Raw genomic sequence first — 21070 nt, 5'->3', positions numbered from 1 at the left:
GGGAACTGATGTGGCTGGCCTTGCCTTCATCCATTACTTGGTGCTTTCTAAGGAAAGAAGAAACAGACAGCAGATGAATAACACCATTTTAGTCCCAGAAGTGTGTTCAGCTAATGGTGGGACAAGAAAGAGAGCAAAAACAAAATATGGTTTTAGCGGTGCAAGCTTAACGATGTTCCAGGTAAAGGTGGGGATGCTTTGCTGTCACAAATTGTGATTGACACGATTTAACAATACATGATGGATTTAGTCCAGTCATATTTAACCATATACTGAAACCTCTCCATACTGGAATCTTGTTGCCTGCCACTTAATATTCCTTTCTAACAAAAACCCCAAATAATGCAAAACCTAGAACATTTCTGTTCAGACTAAAGGATGCAATTTAAGGAAATGTTAACAAAATTAACACATTGCCCAAAGTACTTCTGATCTTGTACGAGGGAAGGTGTTCATGGCTTTCCAACCCATATAATCTTTAAACCAACCCCATTCCCCAAACATGTTATTTTTAATGCCCTAGGAAATTCTACGCCCTGACCTGGATGGCCCAGGCTAGCCTGATCTCATCAGATGTCAGAAGCTAAGCAGGGTCAGCCCTGGTTAGTACTTGGGAAACCACCAAGGAATACCAGGGTTGCTGTGCAGAGGAAGGCACTGGCAAACCACCTGTTAGTCTCTTGCCATGAAAACCCCAAAAGGGGTCACCATAAGTCGCGACTTGATGGCACTTTACACATACACACACAGGAAATTCTACATGACAGCACCGAACAGACATAGGGATGTGCCAGGATACCTCTCCCCCGCCCAGCCCTTCCCTCTGCCACTCAGGTGGCAATAAATAGGGGGGAGGGATCAGCAGCATCGTGGTGTGATGATGTCATTACCCCAGGATGCTGCCAAGTTTTGCCTTAATGCTATAGCTTTGCCAGCAACACACTGTCATCACTTCCAGTCGCACCAGATATGATGCCAGCAGCATCATTATGTTGCCAGCAAGGTGCTCCCCCACTCCCCAGGCTAGTTTCCACCAGTTGCCAGCCTTGTCCTGGCAACCTGATGCACATCAGGGGCACATTCAGCTGTTGCAATCCACATTGTCTATTACTTCACCAGTTCATCTCTACATTGAGAGCTGGAAACTGATAAGTATGGCCCAGGCAGTCTGGGCAGATGAGTCACATTTTTTGAGACTACAAAGTCACCTGCATTTTGTTCGTTCTTCATCCTGTTTCTTGCAAATTTGGCCGGGAGCATAAGGACAGAACTAAGCACAGAAAATTGCCTCCAAGACCCAATGATAAACTATCCCAAGTCAATCTAATGTCTTACTCAGATGAGATGCAGAAGATCCTGTCCTGAGTATGTCCCATTTTCAAGATCCAAACTCTGTAGCATCCCTGCAGAAAAAGACAGTAAATGCTTCCATTCTTTCCGGTGTTCTGACAGCTTCTCATGACCACTTCTAAGAACCTTTCTAGGAAACAGTGCTATACTGTGTTCAGTAACCTTTATTTTTCTTTGTGATTTTTAAAAATCTGTTCAACTATCATTCATGGTAGGTAAATTGGGGGGGGGGGGGCAATTTGCAAACAGCCAGCCAGACATTAAGTTGACTCTTTGGTCCATTCTCCAGAAAGCTGTGGATTTTATTTTATGAAAATTCAAAAGATGAGGTAGAGAGCCAGCATGGTGCAGTGGTTATGAGCGGTGGTTTGGAGCGGTGGACTCTGACCTGGACAACCTGGTTTGATTCCCCACTCCTCCACATGAGCGGCGGAGGTTAATCTGGTGAACGTGATTTGTTTCCCCACTCCTACACATGAAGCCAGCTGGGTGACCTTGGGCTACTCACAGCTCTCTCAGCCCCACCTACCTCACAGGGTGTCTGTTGTGGGGAGGGGAAGGGAAGGCGATTGTAAGCTGGTTTGATTCTTTGTTAAGTGGTAGAGAAAGTCGGACTATGAAAACCAACTCTTCTTGTTGTTGCTGTTTCATTTGCATAAGACTGTCTGTAGAGCTAGAAAACTGGAATGTTTGGGGCACATGACGTGTGCATGTTGTGATGCCTGAGAGTTCTACTGCTTCTGCCTCCACAGTCAGGTATCCTCACCTCCCGGGGTCCACCTTGCCTCACTTCTAGTCTATCCCTCAACAAAACTCTCAGGCAGCTACATCTATGCTGTGTAAAAAGGAGATGATGGTATCACATCAACACGGCTTGGGCTTAAGCCCTAACAATGAGATCCTAAGACAGGGCTTCCTAACTATTGATAAACCAGCATGCAGAGGAACATCAAGACTGCTCCTTTCATATTAGCTTCCCCACACCCGTTGACAAATACAAGAGCAAATACAAGCTCTTTACCAGTGCAGTCCAGCCGTGCACGACTTTTGGTACCCTCAATCTCGGTCCCATTTTTGTAGGCACACCAGCAATACCCAGTGCTATGATTGCACTGCTTGGGCAGGTAATCGCCCTTTTCGTCACACTGGGGGCGGAACTTTCCTGGATAGATGCCCTTGAAACTGGCTTCTGCCTGGCACTTGGTTTGCACTTAAAAGAGAGAGAGAGAGAGGAAATTTAGCATGTCGAGTTGGTTGCTAACCCATATCTGTGGTCATAGTGCATGCAGTTTGAATTAACAATCACAGGATGTGGGTCTCTGTAGTGAAACATTTAACACAGTAGAAAATCGAGTGGTAAAACTTACTGCATTCTAGCAAGCACTTCAGGCAGCAAGATGAGTTTATATATTAAGCATCTCAGGGAGCAGCCTTGCCCCTAGCATGCTTCTCCCCCCCTACTCTGCACGGAGTGCATTTTAACTAAGAGAGTATTCAAACACACAACTCTCTCTCACACACTGCCACCCACCAGCAGCCCGAAATGATCAGTCCAAGAAACACTTTGCCTTTTGCTTGGGCTGCATCACCTTTTAACCTATTAAAAATGGGTTGTTTCATTGTGGCTACACTACGGGAGGGAGAGGGGAGAGAAAGATCAGGAAAGAACACTTTTTTGTAACAATATGCCCAGTTTAATTAGGACAGCTACTTTATTGGGATGGCTCCCAGGGAACCCATTTAGCCTAATGAGAGCAAATGCTAATGAGTCCTGCTTAATGGAGGCAGTATTAATATAAATTCTGCTAATGGGGATGCGTCCGACCACTGCTGAGTGGCTAATTGGTATGAAATTCTCAGCTTTGGGCTTTTATTTCAAAAGCTGCTGAAATTACAAAAGAAAAAAAGACATGTTCTTTTAAAATATTGTGCTTGTGTCAAAGTGATGTATAGAAGTTACAGTCCATACTGGTACTGGTATCAAAGGTTAGGGTGGTATGTTGCAAGTCACTGGGGGGGAGGGAACTGTTCAAATATTTAAGATGGTTCACTGGTGTTTTTATCATGTCTTTGAAGTGGGTGTTAATTGAAATAACAGGTCTCCCTTCCTGGTGGGTGCATCGTTTGGCTTAGATAATTGCAATTTTAAATGAATTGCTCTTCATCAGTTGCTTTGCACACATTGCTCAGGTTTGTGACTTCCTGGGGGCAGGCCATGTTTTTCTTCCATTGGGTTGTGATCAGTGAAGAGAGACTTAAAAGCCAAATGGCTCTAGAGCACGAAGAGCTGCAATTCAAAGCTAGACAAGCAGGTTGCCAAAATGTCCATTTGCAGCCAAAGTTGCTTTGGGCTCAAGCTGCTCCCCGTATTGAGCACATCTAAGTCACTAAATGGTCAACATTACAACACACATAAAAAAGACTGTTCCTATGATCTACACACAAAAATATGATGTTTTAAACTATACATTTAGTAATTGCCCAGGCACCCAAAGAGACATACAAGTTCTTTAAAAAGCAAAATACAGTAAACCAACAGCAATGCAAATATATTTTGTGCCTGGATAAGAAATAAAAATGCCAGAACTATGGGACTACCCCTAAGAAGGATTACTCTGGGCCTTTTTTTTTTGCTGCCAAGTCACAGCTGAATTATGGCAACCCAGTAGGATTTTCAATCCATCACATGTTAGGTCTTCCTCTTTTCCTGCTGCCTTCAACTTTTGCTAATATTATTGTTTTTTCTCGAGACTCTTGCCTTCACATAATGTGACCAAAGTATGATAGCCTCAGTTTAGCCATTTTAGCTTCTAGGGAGAGTTCAGGATTGATTTTATCTAGAACCCACTTAATTGTCATTTTGGTGGTCCACGGTATCTATAAAACTCTCTTCCAACACCACATTTCAAATTAAACTACTTTCTTCCTGACAGCTTTCTTCATTGTCCAATTTTCCCACCCATACATAGTAATGGGGAATATTATGGCATGAATTAACTTGATCTTGGTCACCAGCGGCACATCCTTACACTTAAGAATCTTTTCTAGCTCCTTCATGGCTGCTTGTCCTAGTCTCAATCTCCTTTTGATTTATGGGTTTCTGTCTCCCTTTTGGTTGATGATGGAGCCAAGGAAGAGAAAATCTTGAACACTTTCAATTTCTTTATCATCAACCTTAAAGTTGTGTAATTCCCCAGTAACCATTACTTTTGTCTTCTTAATGTTCAGCTGTAATCCTGTTTTGGCACTTCCTGCTTTAACCCTCATCAGGGGTCATTTCAGGTCTTCACTATTTTCTAATAGCAATGTAATTTTGCCTAAAGGGACATCTGATCAAAGTCAGGTACTTGACCCCAAATGCTAATGTCTTTTATGGCTGTAGTAGTTTCCTCAATGGGTCTCTTGAACTAAAAGACATCAGAACTTAGAAAAGTTGTAAACCCTCCAGCAGAGGGAAGGAGCAGGTTTATGAATGTAAGCTTGCATTTAAAGAACCTGAGGTTTGGAAGGGACAAAGAAGCAGAGAGATCTAGAAGTTGGCTAAAAGCAGAGATTCTTGGGGATCTCATTAGAGAGTCTCTGCCTCCATTTATGATCTACTTGTGTATTTTTAAGCAAAGCAAATATTATAAAGACACTATTGGGTCTTCGGTACTTTCATCTAAAGGAAATCAAACCTGGATAATACTTCAGCTGGAACTTCTCCCAGTTCTGGGAAGTAGGGAACATGGATCAATATTATAAAAATAACATTTTTTAAAAAGAATATTGCCCTACAGCAAATGTCTCTCAGTAGAGGAAAATATTCACTATCTTAAGAAACAAAGCAAAGATTTTTAAAGGAAAAATAATGCTGGTACAAGAGCTGGCTCCCAAGAGGGAGATGAAGGACAAAGGTTAGTTGGGATTTTTTTACTACCTGCAGAATGTTTCAGGACAAAAGTACAAGTGTTTGAGTGGTGAGTATTCTTAAGTGCAAAAGAATGCTCAGAAGAAAACAAGGTAGTCTTTGAGGTCTCAGTCACACGTGCCACTCAAATGTTGACCCTAGTCCTTACAGAAAAGAAATATAGTTGACAGCCAGTGAGGGCTGCAAACAGGCGTCATTCTTTTGGTTACTCCCCTTAGGCAGCAACCTTAAGTTGCTGCTTTCTGAAGTACGGTAAATGGTACAGCCAGACTTCTTTCCAGGACCAGCTTGGAATAGTTCTTACAAGCAAGCCCAAGAAGTCCAAGGAATAATGCAAGGACCATAACTGGATAACAATATTTGGGTAGTCTTAGTGCTGAGGATGACCAGTAATGCCACCCTTATACATAAAAGCTGAGTTGGTGAAATTAGCAACAATGGTTGGACCACCTTTGCATTTATAATAGAACTTGGGTGGGAAAGGTGAGAAGGAGAGAACTGCTTTCAAGAGATTGAGACTTAAACTTGCTTGAGGGCAAATTACATAAACATGAGGCTGCTGCCCAATCTGGCAACACTGTGCTGATTTCTTGCCCAGTAACATCACATTTCCCCTCTCTTACCTCACATCATTGGCCGCTGCTGGCAGGGGCAGGAAACACATGGTGATGTCACATCACACAGAGGAAGTTATATCATATGTTACACGGGAGAGGTGGGAAAAGTTGACACAAGGGCTGCCATTCCCAGAGACCTTCAGAATACCTTTGTTCTGATGTGAATCACCTTAGCAATTAGCTCCCCCACAAAGATTTGTGATATCAGAGCACAGTTTATGGTGTACAATAATTTTGTTTCACTTTATTTCCTGCATCACTTTAAGAATGGCACAGTACTGCAAAAAAGATGAAATGTTTGTTGAGATCTGGATTGAATGCAACAAAGCCATCACCAGAAGCACCTAGAATTTGGCTAGGAGACCCATAGTCTTCCTTTCAATCATACAGAGAAAGCATACCTTTGACTGCTGCAACTTCTTCTGGTTCTTTAGTCTGGGCCATTTGGAACAGCAGCCATTTGTGCATCCAGATTTCAAAGGACTACAAGAGACCAAATAATTTGAATAAACAGAAATCATTAATTATTTTAAACTTGTGAAGAAAAAAGTTCAGCATTTTCCTTAAACACAGACAAAATCATCGGCCCAGCTTCTAAACTATTAGTTTTAGATTTGTTCCATGTGTTACGCTGGCAGTATGGACGTCATCTGCATAGTAAGTAATTCTGTGACGACATACCATGCAGTTTGGGCAATTTCAACTTTAAAATGGCGAGTCTGAAGTTCTACTGGCATAGTTAAGAGTCAGATGTCCCAGCACAAGAGAAATCTTATGATACCAAATTGTTCCTGAACCCTTCTTAGATTTCCAGATAGTCAGCAAGGGAACCTCAGACCACATACAAAGCCTCATGGGCAATCAAACTCAACACCCTGAACAGATTCTGAAACAAATCCAAAGGCATTGCATGGTGCAAAGGATATGTATTCCCTACAATCTCTTAACAGTCACTTGTGTAGAGTAATACTCTGAAATGTATTTCATTAAGTATTTCCTACATCAGCAAATTTAAATATAAAATGAAAAAATCTAACCTTATCAGTTGTTTATAAATTGAATAAACAGTCACCGTCAAGGTCCTACCAATTACAGTATTTTGTTGTTGTTTTATAGTTACCATTATTTTCTTTTAAAATGCTGTTTTCATTTTCTTGCTCTAGGCCCTGACCTGGATGGCCCAGGCTAGCCTGATCTCGTCAGATCTCAGAAGCTAAGCAGGGTCAGCCCTGGTTAGTATTTGGATGGGAGACCACCAAGGAAGTCCAGGGTTGCTGTGCAGAGGTGCACACCACCTCTGTTAGTCTCTTGCCAATGGAAACCCCAAAAGGGGTCCCCATAAGTCGGCTGTGACTTGACGGCACTTTACACACACACAGCTAATGGGATCATTGTTTCTTTATGCCTAGGACTGCACATCTCACATTTTGAACCTTCCCCCACACCCGCACGCACACACAGTTATTTCCTCCTAATGAATTCAATCCTAAAGACACTTTCTGGGAAGTAAGCCCCATTAAGTAACATGGGACATGAGTATTCCTGTTTAGGATTGCTTCCAGACCAAAAGAGAAATAGGGCTGATGTTTATTACAAAGAACAAGCCTCCCGTAGCACCTCTAAAAGGGAGAGTTGCTTCAGGAGTTTTCTGTGAAAAAGAGTCCACTACACAAGAAGACAGGAGAAGCTTCAAAATGATCTGCTAGAGTCTTGGAATGGCAGCAGCACTTACATTCCAATCATTGTAATTCATGGTTTTCCTCAGCTGAATCATATTGTCCATGAAGGCTTTCTCCAGTTTAGGAAACTTTTTGGTGGGGTCTCCCATCTGCAGAGAGGGACATATTTAAGAAAGAGTCACAAGGACATTGTAGGAGACCAAGAAAACAATTACCAAGCACAGACTGATATTTTTTGAGCTAGAGTAAGCCCACTCTCATGTGACAGGAGACTGCATAACTTGACAGCAAATGGAAAGAACAACCTGATCTTAGCAGTTCAGTGAGATGAATGATAACAGTGATCTAAATAGATGGGTTGGTGGTAGACCTGTATGTTGGGTCACCACGAATCACTACAAAGCAGCAGGGTGGGTGAACACATGAATACATAAAGCTGTCTTATACTGAATCAGACCCTTGGTCTATCAAAGTCAGTATTGTCTACTCAGACTGACAGCGGCTCTCCAGGGTCTCAGGCAGAGGTCTTTCACATCACCTACTTACCTACTCCCTTTAACTGGAGATGCCAGGGATTGAACCTGGGACCTTCTGCATGCCAAGCAGATGCTCTACCACTGAGCCACAACCCCTCCCCGAGAAGGGTGGTGGGGTGATTTAAAGAACAAAAGCCCTCACCTTTCTCTTTTCCTCCCCAAACCTACTTCTGATGGGGCACAGAGACTGGAAGCATCCTTTGACATTGGGGAAAGAAACAAGAGGGTTTAGCACCTCCTCTGGTTGCCTCTCCTGTGCTGAAAATTACCCCTCCCTAAGTTTCTGAGAATGTGGAACAGCTCACATTCTAACATCTGCGCATTCAGACGGCCCTCACTGTTGCGCCTGAGATAACAAGCAAAGCTGATTCTTGAGTATTTCAGAATCAAATACTCTGAATGCTCCTTGGCTCTCATTGTCTGATTTTTTGTTATCCAAAATTACTTATCATCTTAATCCATCTTTGTGAGATTAATGCCATGCAATGAGCTCCCCCAATCTATATAAACATCTGATTGTCCAAATATTTGGCATGCCCCTCTCTGAGGTAATTTGGAAGAATTAATTTGTATACTGTTGCCTTTCTAGTAGAAAGAGGGGTTCTAAAGTGCATTTAAGTGCCTGTGCACTTCTTATAGTTAATACTATGGGCACTTAGGTTAGGATCTACAGTTCAGATCTAAAGCAGTTTTATGCACAGATAGGAAAGAAGTACCCACATAGCCAGAGGTTGCTTTATCACTTTTGATGCAGAAAGTTTCCAGTGTCTGAAACAACCAACCAACCTTGCTGTTGGTCAATATGCGATGTCAAATTGCAGCACCCAAAGTAACAAAGCAAAACCTAGACTGGTAGTTTATTTTGGGGTCCATTGCAAGGTGATGGTTTCAACCTTTAAAGTGCTGTACAGCCTACAGCTCCTATACTTACTGGACTCCCTCTTCCATTATGAGCCAGCAAGGGTACTCCAGTCCTCACAGGAGGGTTAACTTACCACCTCCTTGTTGAGGAAGGTGAGATCTGTAGCAGCTCCATCCTGATGGAATGGGCAGCCCAATGAGCTGATGGCAGTGGTGCTGTTTTTCAGTCGATGGTGTATGTAAGGCTTTTGGTTGAGTTGTTATGTTTTATTTTATTAGAGTTGTTTTTAGATCTGGACTTTGATTTGAAGTAATTGTTCCATGTGGTTTGAACTACACAGAAAGTAGTCGATACACAGTGTCATTAAATATGAAGCATCATTCTTCAACAAGTCAAACCACGTGCACAAATCTCTTCTTGGATCCATGCATGTACACAGTGATGGCTGGTGGTGCTCCAGCACTCCCATCAATTAAACTTCATTGAAAAGCAGAGGCAGATGAGCAATTCTTAGGGAAATGAAAATTGCCTTGCTGTACTAGGCCAAGGGTCTAGCCAAGGCAATGCTTTGTCTCCAGCAGTTTGAGCTTCAAATAGAGTACCATCAGTTCAGAGGTAAGTTACAAAACATTGCTACTTGGGCAACAGGGCAGGACTCTTACCAGGAGCAAGCGTTTAACCATATCTTCAGTCTTGTTGCTCCGCTGGGTTTCATCCTCCGAAGACTACAGAAAAAACAACAACGAGGAAGTATAAAATCTGGAGATGGCGAGAGAGCTAGAAGAAGCTCCAGTTCATCTAGAGCAGTGATGGCGAACCTTTTAGAGACTGAGTGCCCAAACTGCAACTGAAAACCCACTTATTTATCGCCGAGTGCCAATGCGACAATTTAACCTGAATACCACCCCCAGAGGGGGCCCAGAGGGAGAGGCTAGGGTTGCCAAGTTCCTCTTTGCCATGAGTGGGAGGTTTTTGGGGTGGCGCCTGAGAAGGGCCAGGTTTGGGGAAGGACTTCAGTGCCATAGAGTCCACTTGCCAAAGTGCAATTGCCAAACTGCATGCCCCTCCGCCCGCAGACCCAGAGGGCGCTGGAGAAGCCGCTGGAGGGAAAGAAGGAAGGAAGGAAGAAAAGAAGGGAAGGGAGGGGGAAAGGGAAGGAAGGGAGGGAGAGAAAAAAAGAAAAAGAGAGAGAAAGGGAGAAAGAAATGGAGCGAGGGAGAGAAAGAAAAGTAGGTAAAGAAAAGGACAGAGGGAGACAGAGAAAGAAAGAGGCCATTTATGCATGGGAGGTTTTGCCTTGGATTTGCCACTCTCCAGATGCACATTTTCCCCATCCGGATTCTCAAAACTCTGCATGGGGACTTACTGATTAGTTTTGAGAATTTGGAAGGGGAAAATGCGCATCTACAGAGTGGCAAATCCAAAGCAAAACCTCCCATGCTCGAATGGCCAGAGACAGAAAAGCCTTCCTGCTTTCTCTCTCTCTCTCTCACACACACACACACCCCAGCATAAGATCCCCCCCCGCCCCTCTGCTCCATTCCGGCGCGCACGCACACACACACCCCCGCTTCCTGTCGGGGAGACTGCTGTGCAGGCGGGGTGGCCATCTCTGCTTCCCGCTCCCCAGACATGCGGTGGTGGAGCCGGCGGGGGCGGAGCGGGGCAGGGCCGCTGGAACCTGCCTGGGCTGCTCGTGCATCCCCTGGAGCCCCTGGGAGGTCCAAAGAAGGCAGGACTGAACCCCAAGCCCCCTTTTCTGTAACCCCCCCGACCCTCCTCCTCCTCTTCTTCCTCCCTCGGCCAGCCCGAAGAAAGTCCTTCTCCCCCCCCCCCGAGTCCCTAAGGAGAGCTGGACTTTGCAGAGCTCCCCAGGCCCGCTTGCCGCGCCAAGGAGGGAGTCCAGGAAGAGCCACCCACCCGGATCCGGTCCACGCTGGCCGCCAAGGAGGCGAGGCCGATACCCTTTCCCGCTCCGGGCTCCCCCAGCCCCGCGCCACGCCGTCCTGGAGGCGCTGTGCCACAAGCCGGGGGAGGGAGGGGCCGGCTCCGGGCCCCGCGGGGCGCTTGGGCGGGGGGGCGGCCCATTAAGGAAGGGGCTTAAGAGGCAGCGAGGGCGGCCACCGGCTTCTGCCGCGCCAGCGGGGCCAAGCGGAGAGGCCCGAGGAAGCAGCTGCTGGCTGCTGAGAGCAGCGCCCCCGTCCGCCCCCGTCCATGCTGCCTCCTTGCTAGCTCGGCACACGTCCCTCCCCTCGCCACCCCTTCCTGGAGTCGGACTTCCAGATCTGCCAGCTGGGCGGCAGGGAGTGCAGGGAAGGCGGCGGGGGCTTTGAACCACTCCAGCCCCCGCCGCCCAGCTGAGCTGCGCGTGCCGGCAGAGAGGGCTACGCGTGCCGGAGTTGGCACGCGTGCCATAGGTTCGCCAACACGGATCTAGAGTTATAGCAGGGAATTGAATGAGTGTTAGCCAGTGTTTAAAATCAGTTACATTAGGAACATATTTACACTACAGGCATAAACTGGTTCAATAGTCATCCTCCTTTCTCAGCAGAATAAAACAGGAGTCCTGTGGCCTTTAAAGACTAACAAAATGTATTCAAGTATGAAGCTTTTTGAGAGACAGAGCTCACTTCATGAGATCACCACTGATGAAGCAAACTCTGCTTCACAACAGCTTATGCTGGAATATATTTTGTTAGATTTTAAGGGGGCACAGGACTCCTGTTTTATTTTGCTGCTACAGACTAACACAGCTACCCATCTGGAATTGTTTCCTTCCCCGGGTAATTTTGGAAACTGAGGAAGGCGTAGGGATCTCTTAACTAAGCATTCACCTCAGCACCTTCACCAAATTTCAATTCCCAAGTTTCTTTGGAGAAAGCCATGGTAATCAACTGATATGAAACACATATAATTTTGCAGTGTAGATAAGTCCTTGAAGAGCCCCATGGGGCAGAGTGGTAAGCTGCAGTACTGCAGTCCAAGCTCTGCTCATGACCTGAGTTCGATCCCGACGGAAATCGGCCTCAGGCAGCCGGCTCAAGGTTGACTCAGCCTTCCATCCTTCCAAGGTCAGTAAAATGAGGACCCAGCTTGCTTGGGGGTAAAAGGAAGATGACTGGGGAAGGCACTGGCAAACCACCCCGTAAAACAAAGTCTGCCTAGTAAACCTCGGGATGTAAGGTCACCCCATGGGTCAGGAATGACCTGGTGCTTGCACAGCGGACCTTTACCTTCCCTTATTTTTTTTTAGATAAGCCCTAACACTCCAGGACAGGAGATGACATTTCCACACAGAACTTGGCAAAATAATTAGCATTGGAACAAACAGCACTCAGATTTAAAGTTCAAGTGACAAAAAAAACCCTTTTCACTTCATGTATTAGTTAGGATCGTTTGGTTCTGCCTCAGAGCCTATGGGAAATGGCTTAATCCATACAAGTCCTTGTACCTGCAGAAGATGGTTTTCCTGCCTAGCCTGACATATTTCAAATCTTGTTCCTGGGGAAGGAACAGGTTTTCAGGGGGGTTCAGGCTGCAGCAGGAGGGGGTGGCAGGAAAACTGCACTCCATGGGAGCAAAGGCTTGTACCCATGAAAATGCTATTTTGAATCCAAGCCAATGTCCTCCCCTCATCCATAGCTGTCACTTAGAGGCTGGTTTTATGGGCCAAAATGTGAAGATTCAAGGCAATATTCAACCATGGCACTGCCCTTTGTACGAGTTAAACAACGCCCACATTTTCCTGTCATGTGTACCTCTGCGTCACCAGGTAGGTCCTTCATGAGCATTGGCATCATTGGCATGACGACTGGCATTCTCATCTGGCCAGCTGACTTGGATTCTGTAGGAGGAAAGAGTAAAAAGCATGTAGGGAGGCTCCAAGGTGTATGCCCTGCAAGGATATATGCTTTTGCTTGTTCCTCAATTTAAAACGTCTCATTGAAAAATGAGGATGTGTTCAGTGCTTGCACTATTCATGGCCACAATTCAAAAAGCTATCTGAGGCACACCCAGAGGCTTGTATTTTTCTCATAGAACCTTTGACCTGTTTTCTTTGAACATCATTTACCCCCCTTCCCATATCATATAACAAATGACTTTTAAAAATTCCCAAATTACCACTCCCCAACTCATTCAAATCTCCTCCACACAAACTACTAGTTGATGGCTGATAGGGTTGCCAACCTCCAAGTACTAGCTGGAGATTTCCTGCCATTACAACTGATCTCCAGCCAATAGAGATCTGTTCACCTGGAGACAATGGCTGCCTTGGCAATTGGGGAGGGGAGGGACTTCAATGCCATAGAGTCCAATTGCCAAAGTGGCCATTTTCTCCAGGTGAACTGATCTCTATCAGCTGGAGATCAGTTGTAATAGCAGGGGATCTCCAGCTACCACCTGGAGGTTGGCAACCCTATTGATAGCTGATGGATGTGAATGCCAGCCCATGCATCTGTTTCCTTGCTTCTAATGTGTCCATCTTCTAGCAAGTCCTGTGAACATTTAAGAGCCTTGAGCCTTTGCAGAAAGGGAGGACATAACAAGCAAATAAATTCCCTGTGATGAGGTAAGGGAGTTGAGAGGGTGAAGGGGGAGCTACTAACTGTGAGGAAGACTGTCGCCCAGTAATTTCAGTTGCATGTCTCTGGTGTTCTCGGTCAGTTTGGAAATCTGGTTCTGATGCTGATATACGAAATAGGCAGTAAGTGCCTGGCCGGCAACCAGCAAGACTCCCAGTATGGTAAAGACAGAGTAGGCGACTCTGCGGTTGGGAGGAGGCCTGTAAGATACAAGAGAGGATGTCAGTGCCCAGCCATTCAAGAAACTTTCTCTTTCCTTCCTCATATACAGTAATTAGTATAGGTCTGAAAGAAAAGGACAAATGTACATGCATAGGGTTGCCAGGTCCCTCTTTGTCATCAGCAGGAGGTTTCTGGGGCGGAGCCTGAGGAGGGTGGGGTTTGGCGAGGGGAGGGGCTTCAATGCCATAGAATCCAATAGCCAAAGTGGCCATTTTCTCCAGGTGAACTGATCTCTATCAGCTGGAGATCAGTTGTAATAGGAGATCTTCTGCTATTACCTGGAGGTTTTATAGCAAAAACAACCTATTATAATGTAAATCAAGTTGCAGAATCTAAGTTATAAGTTCTATTGTTATTACCTTCCTGGACAAACCTAAGGAGAAAAAAACTCAGTTCCCAACCTCCAGGGTTGGCCTGGAGAAAAAAATCTTCTATTGCCACCCTCCAAGAATGACCTAGAGAAAAAAGTGTTTGCCACTCTCAAGGGCTTCTCTAGACTGAAAATCAGTGGTTGCCAACCTCCAGGGCTTGTATTTTAACAAAAACAACCTGTTGTAGTTTTTACCAGGTTTTCATACCAAAGTTGCACAAGAGGTTTTTGGTGCAGAGACTGAGGAGGACGGGGTTTGGGGAGGGGAGGGACTTCAATGTCATAGAGTCCAACTGCCATAGCGGCCATTTTCTCCAGGTGAACTGATCTCTATCAGCTGGAGATCAGTTGTAATAGCAGATCTCCAGCTAGTACCTGGAGGTTGGCAACCCTATTGTGCAGAGTAGTGGTCAGACCCAACAGACCTAGCCAACAGCCTCATTCAAAGGGAGTCCTACAATATTTCCCCGGATTATCGGCAGCATGCAGGGATTCCTCATCAGAGAAATAAATACGGAGAGGCTTCCCTGAAGCTATAGAATCTGGGAACTGCTTCTCTAAACATGTTGTGTATTCTGGGCACTGTCTCTGTGCAAGGCACTGGGCTAAATTCCCTTTGGTTATTTGCTAGCTCTACAATTTCATGACTATTAATTGCAAACTAGTGCTACAGATGGCTTTGGTAACGAAGCTGTTTCTCATCATTAAAGCCCTTTTGCAAGGACTAGAAAGCCACATTAGGAAGCCACTTGGCCTAGATGAAAATGCTGTACTGATGTTGTATTAGGGTTGCCAACCTCCAGGTACTAGCTGGAGATCTCCTGCTACTACAACTGATCTCCAGCCAATAAGAGATCAGTTCACCTGGAGAAAATGGCTGCTTTGGCAATTGGACTCTATGGCATTGAAGTCCCTCCCCTCCCCAAACCCTGCCCTCCTCAAATTCCGCCCCCAAAACCTCCCGCCAGTGGCGAAGAGGGACCTGGCAACCCTATGTTGTATAGAAATCACCATGGCATCCCTTGTGAGCTTCCTATGTGTCTATGTAATCATTGGACCTCAGTCTTGTAAACTTTGCCTGTGGTACACAAGCAGCAGTACCACAAAGGACAAAGTTTTTGTCGCCTGAAAGTTGGCTCTTCTTTTGGCCACCTTAAGTAATTTGTACAGAATTTTCAAAACGATTCAGGGGCAACAAAAGAGAGAAAGCCAGGAAGTCATCTTCAATCAAATTGTACTTGTCAGGATGTTTCCCCCCTTATTCAGGATCTCTATCCCTTTCAAGCAGTCTGTGTCTCACAATAAAATCACTGTACGTACTCAGCAGTACTCTTTACTCTCAAAGAGAAAGCAGACTGGGAAACTCCCAAGTTGTAGCCAATCGTGATCTACTGTATTGTCGAAGGCTTTCACGGTCAGAGTTCATCGGTTCTTGTAGGTTATCCGGTGATCTACTGTACTTCTGATGTCACTAATCGCTAGGCAGACAGAACTCCAGAGCAGAACAAAAATGCCTGGCTGATTAGTTTTAAACGTGTGAAAATCATGGACAGTTAACCTATTTTTCTTGCAACAGAACCAGCAATTAAATATGTATGAATCCAGTAATGACTTCTAAGCAGCTTTTAAAAATTTACATGTATACAGATAGCATTACAATCTGCAGGAAAGCCTATTATATATCAGAGAGTGCCATATTATCTTTTGATTAATAGTCAAAATATACATTTTATTATTACTCAGTTCTCAGCATTTGTAATATTATACTACTGATTACAACTGATATTATACAGCTATTACAACTGTAATATTATACAGCTATTACAACTGTAATATTATACAGCTATTACAACTGATCTCCAGCCGATATAAATCAGTTCCCCTAGAGAAAATGGCCACTTTGGCAATTGGACTCCCCTCCCCAAACCCTACCCCCCTCAGGCTCCACCCCAAAAACCTCCCGCTGGTGGCGAAGAGGGACCTGGCAACCCTATATTATACTCCCTCACTTCCTTGGACTATATTCAGTTTTCTTGCTCAAATTCTTGTTTGTGCATGATGAGAATAAGCCTGATCTATTCTTGAACTCCCTTCGCTCCTTCCCTTGAGCACAAAGAACCCATAATTCATTATGACAAACTGTGGCTTGGTTCTTATCTAAAAACTGGGATTCCAAGGGCTGAACTGAGGTTTAGAATCCTGGTTTGGACACAAAACACAATTCAATAAAGCGACCAGTTCAGACAACACACAAGCTGTGGTTTCTTCCATGTTCTTCAGTCAGAGTTCTATATGGATAGGGAGGAGGTACAAGAGGTACAGCTGAAGCTCGAGAATAAACCTGGCTCATACTTCATGAATAAAAGCTGGCTTTGTAATATCTGAATGCAGCTGTAACACCTTCCTCCAGTCTCGAAGTCACACTGGGCACACCCACCCAGTTCTTATAACCCCCTTTCCCAATTCCTACCCCACCCAACCACTGATGCCTTCTGTCTCTTCTCCCCATACCAGAGGCAACTGGGTTCACAATAGCCTCAAATGCATGGTCTTCTCCCTTTCAATGTTTCCTGCAGGATTATCATTCAGGCAAAGCCACTACCATAACAGTCTACAACAGTTCTGTTACCAATAATATATTCAGTATTGTTTGTGTGTTTTTTTTTCTTTGCTAGTCTCTCACATTCCCCAATTAGACACTTAAAATTGCATAAATAGATCTCATGTCTATATTTTTCTCCTCATGTTAATTCAAGACTAGAACTCACAAACTGGGATAAATCTTCAATTAAAAATTATCTAGAGCTGAATCATAATCAGAACATATTTTCCCTTTTAAACTCCATCTGAACTATAGTGTAGTTGCAGGTAAATACTGTGATTAGATTCAGTCTAGCCAGGAACTCTGTAAAGAAGTTGAAGTATAGATGTGAGCTTTCTGAATACACTTCTCCCTGGTAACATCTAATGTCATCCAGAGTCTAATTTCTGATTGGCTGTATCTGCTTGGTTTGGCATATGTTGGCAGCATCACAGCAACATGATACTCCATAATGGTGGCTAATATTATACGATCTGAAGAGAAACCAGAGTATGGTGGCTAATATTAAGAAATGATTATTCACTGCAAAGAAATAAAAAACAAACTACCGGTAAGAGCATTAGGCACAATCAGAACAAGTACAATAGTGAGGCACGGGGAAGGGGATATGATAACCATCTTCAAGTACTTGAAGGGCTATCATATAGAGGAGAGTGTGGAGTTGTTTTCTGTTGCCCCAGAAGGTCAGACCAGAACCAGTGGGTTGAAATTAAATCAAAAGAGTTTCCATCTAGACATTAGGAAGAATTTTCTAACAGTTAGAGCGGTTCCTCAGGCTTCGAACAGGCTTCCTTGGGAGGTGGTGAGCGCTCCTTCTCTGGAGGCTTTTAAGAAGAGTTTAGATGGCCATCTGTCAGCAATGCTGATTCTGTGATCTTAGGCAGATGTTGAGGGAGGGCATCTTGGCCATCTTCTGGACATGGAGTGGGGGGGGTCACTGGGGGTGTAGGGGGGAAGTAGTTGTGGGTTTCCTGCATTGTGCAGGGGGTTGGACTAGATGACCCTGGCGGTCCCTTCCAACTCTATGATTCTAAAATATATGTGGTGCAGTGACCACAGAACTTGGTTTGGCCATGAAAAACATGGGTTCAAATTCTTGTTCTATTATGTAACTTACCACGGGGAAGTTGTTTTTAGCCTAGCCCACCTCATAGGGTTGTTGTGAGCCTGTAATGCTCTTCTGGGTTTCTTGGAGGAAAATTAATATAAAATGTAACCAACAAATAAGCAGCTCATCCTGCAAGTTACTATATGGTAGCTAATAAACCTGCCTCATGCAAATAATCGAATATACAAAGAGATTCAGGGGAACAAAAAAAAAAGATAAATACCGCTGCTGCTGCTGCTGCTCTACAGTACTAGCGTACCCAGCTGTCTCAGAGGGTTGCTGTTGACTGGCGAGAAGGTTGCTTCTGTCATTCTCCATGGTGCTGGTGGTTTCCTCTGTAGCTGACCTGCTGCTGGGCTGGCTTGCTGCAAGTGGAATGGTCTTCCTTGTCTCGGCACTGGCTCCAAAAAGGCTTTAAAATGCTCTGTCCTGTCCCTCAGAACACTGGAGGAAGTGAAAGGTACAGGATCTTACCAACTGGAAATACCCCTCAAACCCTCCTCCTCCTCCACCCACACCAGTACCATACACTTACTTATTTCCGATGTAATTTGTAAACATCCTATTGGTTGCTTAGATGGCATCATTAGTTGCCAGGCAGACCTTGTAATGAATTCGTTTCACCACCCAGTTGGTGCTGAAATACTAACTGGCCAGTGGCTTTCATCCGCAATGCTGAATTCAGACAAAATCTGGGGGAGGGGGGGGAAGGAGACTCCTTCTAAACTCTGATTATCGTGGTGGTAGTTAACATCAGATCAAAAGAAACTCCAGAGCTGCTATGTTATTATGTCCCTGAGTCTTTGTTGATGTGTTAGACCACCTAATAGCAGACTTCAGCATTCATTTACAAGGAACCTGGACTCAAAAACCACTGCATACATGAGAAAAGCATGTAGTTTTGCTGCTTTAAGGGTACCCCCTTTAGTTCCACCATCTTTTCTCCACAGTTAGGCAATGTTGTCTCCCAGAGTGCACTTTGCCTGTGGATGGACCTCTAAAAATGTCCTGGAATTGGTCATCCATGTGCATCAGTCCTGGATGATCTCATAAACAAAGGTGGGCAGTGGTCTAGAATGCTGTTTCTGGTACCTTTGTGGGAATAATTCCCTCATGGGGGACGTTATGCCCAATAATGGAATCTGGGCTGCAATATAGATACTGTTGACTATTAACTCATTATTTTGTTAATTTTATTTTCATTTGATTTATATCCTGCCCTTTCCTAATGGCATTAAGCTCAGGGCGGCTCATCTTCATCTGGTTATCACAAGTGAGAAGCAGAGCTGAATATATGCAAAGTTCTGGTTATCAGTTTTTCATCCTGCTATTTCCCTTGAGAGGAGATTATAATGTGGTTCCCCTGAGACCAGAAGAGGATATGTTTGAAACAATGTTTTAAAATAGTGACATTTATATGCGACCAATCCCCACCCTCCCAGGTTTTGGTTAAAAAAAAAAAGTTATGGAAAAATATTAAAGCCAGAAAAGTAGTTTTAATCAGTAAAATGGTTGTTTTTAAAGAGTGGGCTCATTTTGAGATACTCCCAAATACATTATTTTCAGGTAAGAATAATATGCTATTAATTTTATTAATCCCTTTGCAGCTAAAATTTACCAGGTGACCTAAAAATAATAATCCTGGAATGCCCAGGTCTGACATAAAGTGATGCTGTCTGGGATACCACCCTGAGAAAATACCCCAGAGTAAATGCTAACTCATGCATGCTTTGGTTATGGATGAATAAACTCAAGAGGAGGAGGAGGAGGAGAGTTGGTTTTTATATGCTGATTTTCTCTCCCACTTAAGGGAGAATCAAACCAGCTTACATTTACCTTCCCTTCCCCTCCCCACGACAGATACTCTGTGAGGTAGGTGGGGCTGAGAGAGCTCTAAGAGAGCTGTGACTAGCCCAAGGTCACTCAGCTGGCTTCATGTGAAGGAGTGGGGAAACCAAACCGGTTCACCAGATCAGCATCCGCTGCTTATGTGGAGGAGTGGGGAATCAAACCTGGTTCTCCGGATTAAAGTCCACCACTCCAAACCACCGCTGTTAACCACTATACAACTCTGGTGTAGTGGTTAACTACTATACTACACACTGGAGATGTCCTTGTAAGCCCTTGTAGAGACTGTGATAGCATATTTATATTTATGAATTTCAGACAGCAACTTGATAAGAAAGTCACTATCTTCAAAGTTATACACAGCTGTATGCTGAGATGTCAAGCAAACACACGATTCATTCAGCTAATGGTAACAGTAACCACATAATTGAGTGTTTCAGCAATGCTGGGTAAACTGTCAAAAGCTGTACACTGCAGAGTCTCTAAGAAAGATGTGCAAGGTTCAAGGGTAAGGCTCCAGGTGCCTGCATAACTCCCTGTCCCATCCCCGTGACCGGCAAAGACCAAATAATGCAAAATAAATATGGTTGCCAACTCTGGGTTAGGAAATTCTTGGAGATTCGGGGGTGGAGCCTTGGGAGGGCAAGGACCTCAACGGAGCATAAAGAAACAGAGTCTATCCTTCAAAGCAGCGATTTTCTTCAGATTTTCTACAACTGCTCTCTGTTGTCTGGGGATCAGTTGTAATTCTGGGAGCTCTCCAAGCCCCAACATGAACACATTTACTCAACTCATGTGTGTGTGTGTGGTTAATTCAGCTTTTCCTGGGACATGATGTCTTTTAACAAAGGATCCACAGACCTGCATGTTAACTCTACGGGACAACAAACATTGTAAAAGAGGAGTCTATTTAACAGGTTAGAATACCTCCTGAAAAACAAAAACAAAGAACAGCCAACACAAAATTTGTGCTATATGTGGAATACACTCAATTATGTTTTCAAAATGAATAAGTATTGCTTTGGTCAGTTGTGATTGATTTTTTGCTTAGTGACCGCAAGCATCAGGAAATAGCTAATTTCTCATTGGCTGAAACATGGTCACTATTTTCTTACTACTTATACTTTCACTTTTTTTCTAGCAGGAAAATTTGGAAAGTCCCTGACCATGGTCTGGTTCCCCTCCCCTCCCCAAACTGGCCACTGTTTTCCTTGATCACATGGAGTCGAACAGAATTAAAGCAGAATTATTTGAACTTTTTAGAACAATTGGGGGGGGAAGCATATTACTGAGTGATACAGTAAATCAGCAAGACATCTCTTACCTAGACGAATGTAAAAATAAATTAATGGGCCATTCTCCTAACAGTAAAAGTATATCTGG

General features: G+C 44.3%; 1 protein-coding gene and 1 non-coding gene across 2 annotated transcripts; both read right to left on the bottom strand.

The window, feature by feature from the left end:
- Positions 1–1335: 1335 nt before the first annotated feature.
- On the bottom strand, positions 1336–18157 carry CD74 (CD74 molecule). The gene is made up of 8 exons (XM_056847616.1): positions 18063–18157; positions 13562–13737; positions 12713–12798; positions 9617–9679; positions 7610–7705; positions 6279–6360; positions 2372–2560; positions 1336–1403 (listed from the first exon to the last, which is right to left on the bottom strand). The coding sequence occupies exons 1-8, from the start codon at positions 18155–18157 to the stop codon at positions 1336–1338; spliced, it is 855 nt and encodes a 284-aa protein (XP_056703594.1).
- TRNAA-GGC (transfer RNA alanine (anticodon GGC)) lies at positions 8117–8188 on the bottom strand. Its single transcript has one exon. It is a non-coding gene; the product is annotated as a tRNA-Ala (tRNA).
- Positions 18158–21070: the final 2913 nt, after the last annotated feature.

Source organism: Euleptes europaea, chromosome 1 (assembly GCF_029931775.1).
Source record: "Euleptes europaea isolate rEulEur1 chromosome 1, rEulEur1.hap1, whole genome shotgun sequence".
NCBI lineage: Eukaryota > Metazoa > Chordata > Lepidosauria > Squamata > Sphaerodactylidae > Euleptes > Euleptes europaea.
This window is presented reverse-complemented; position numbering and strand designations above follow the sequence as displayed.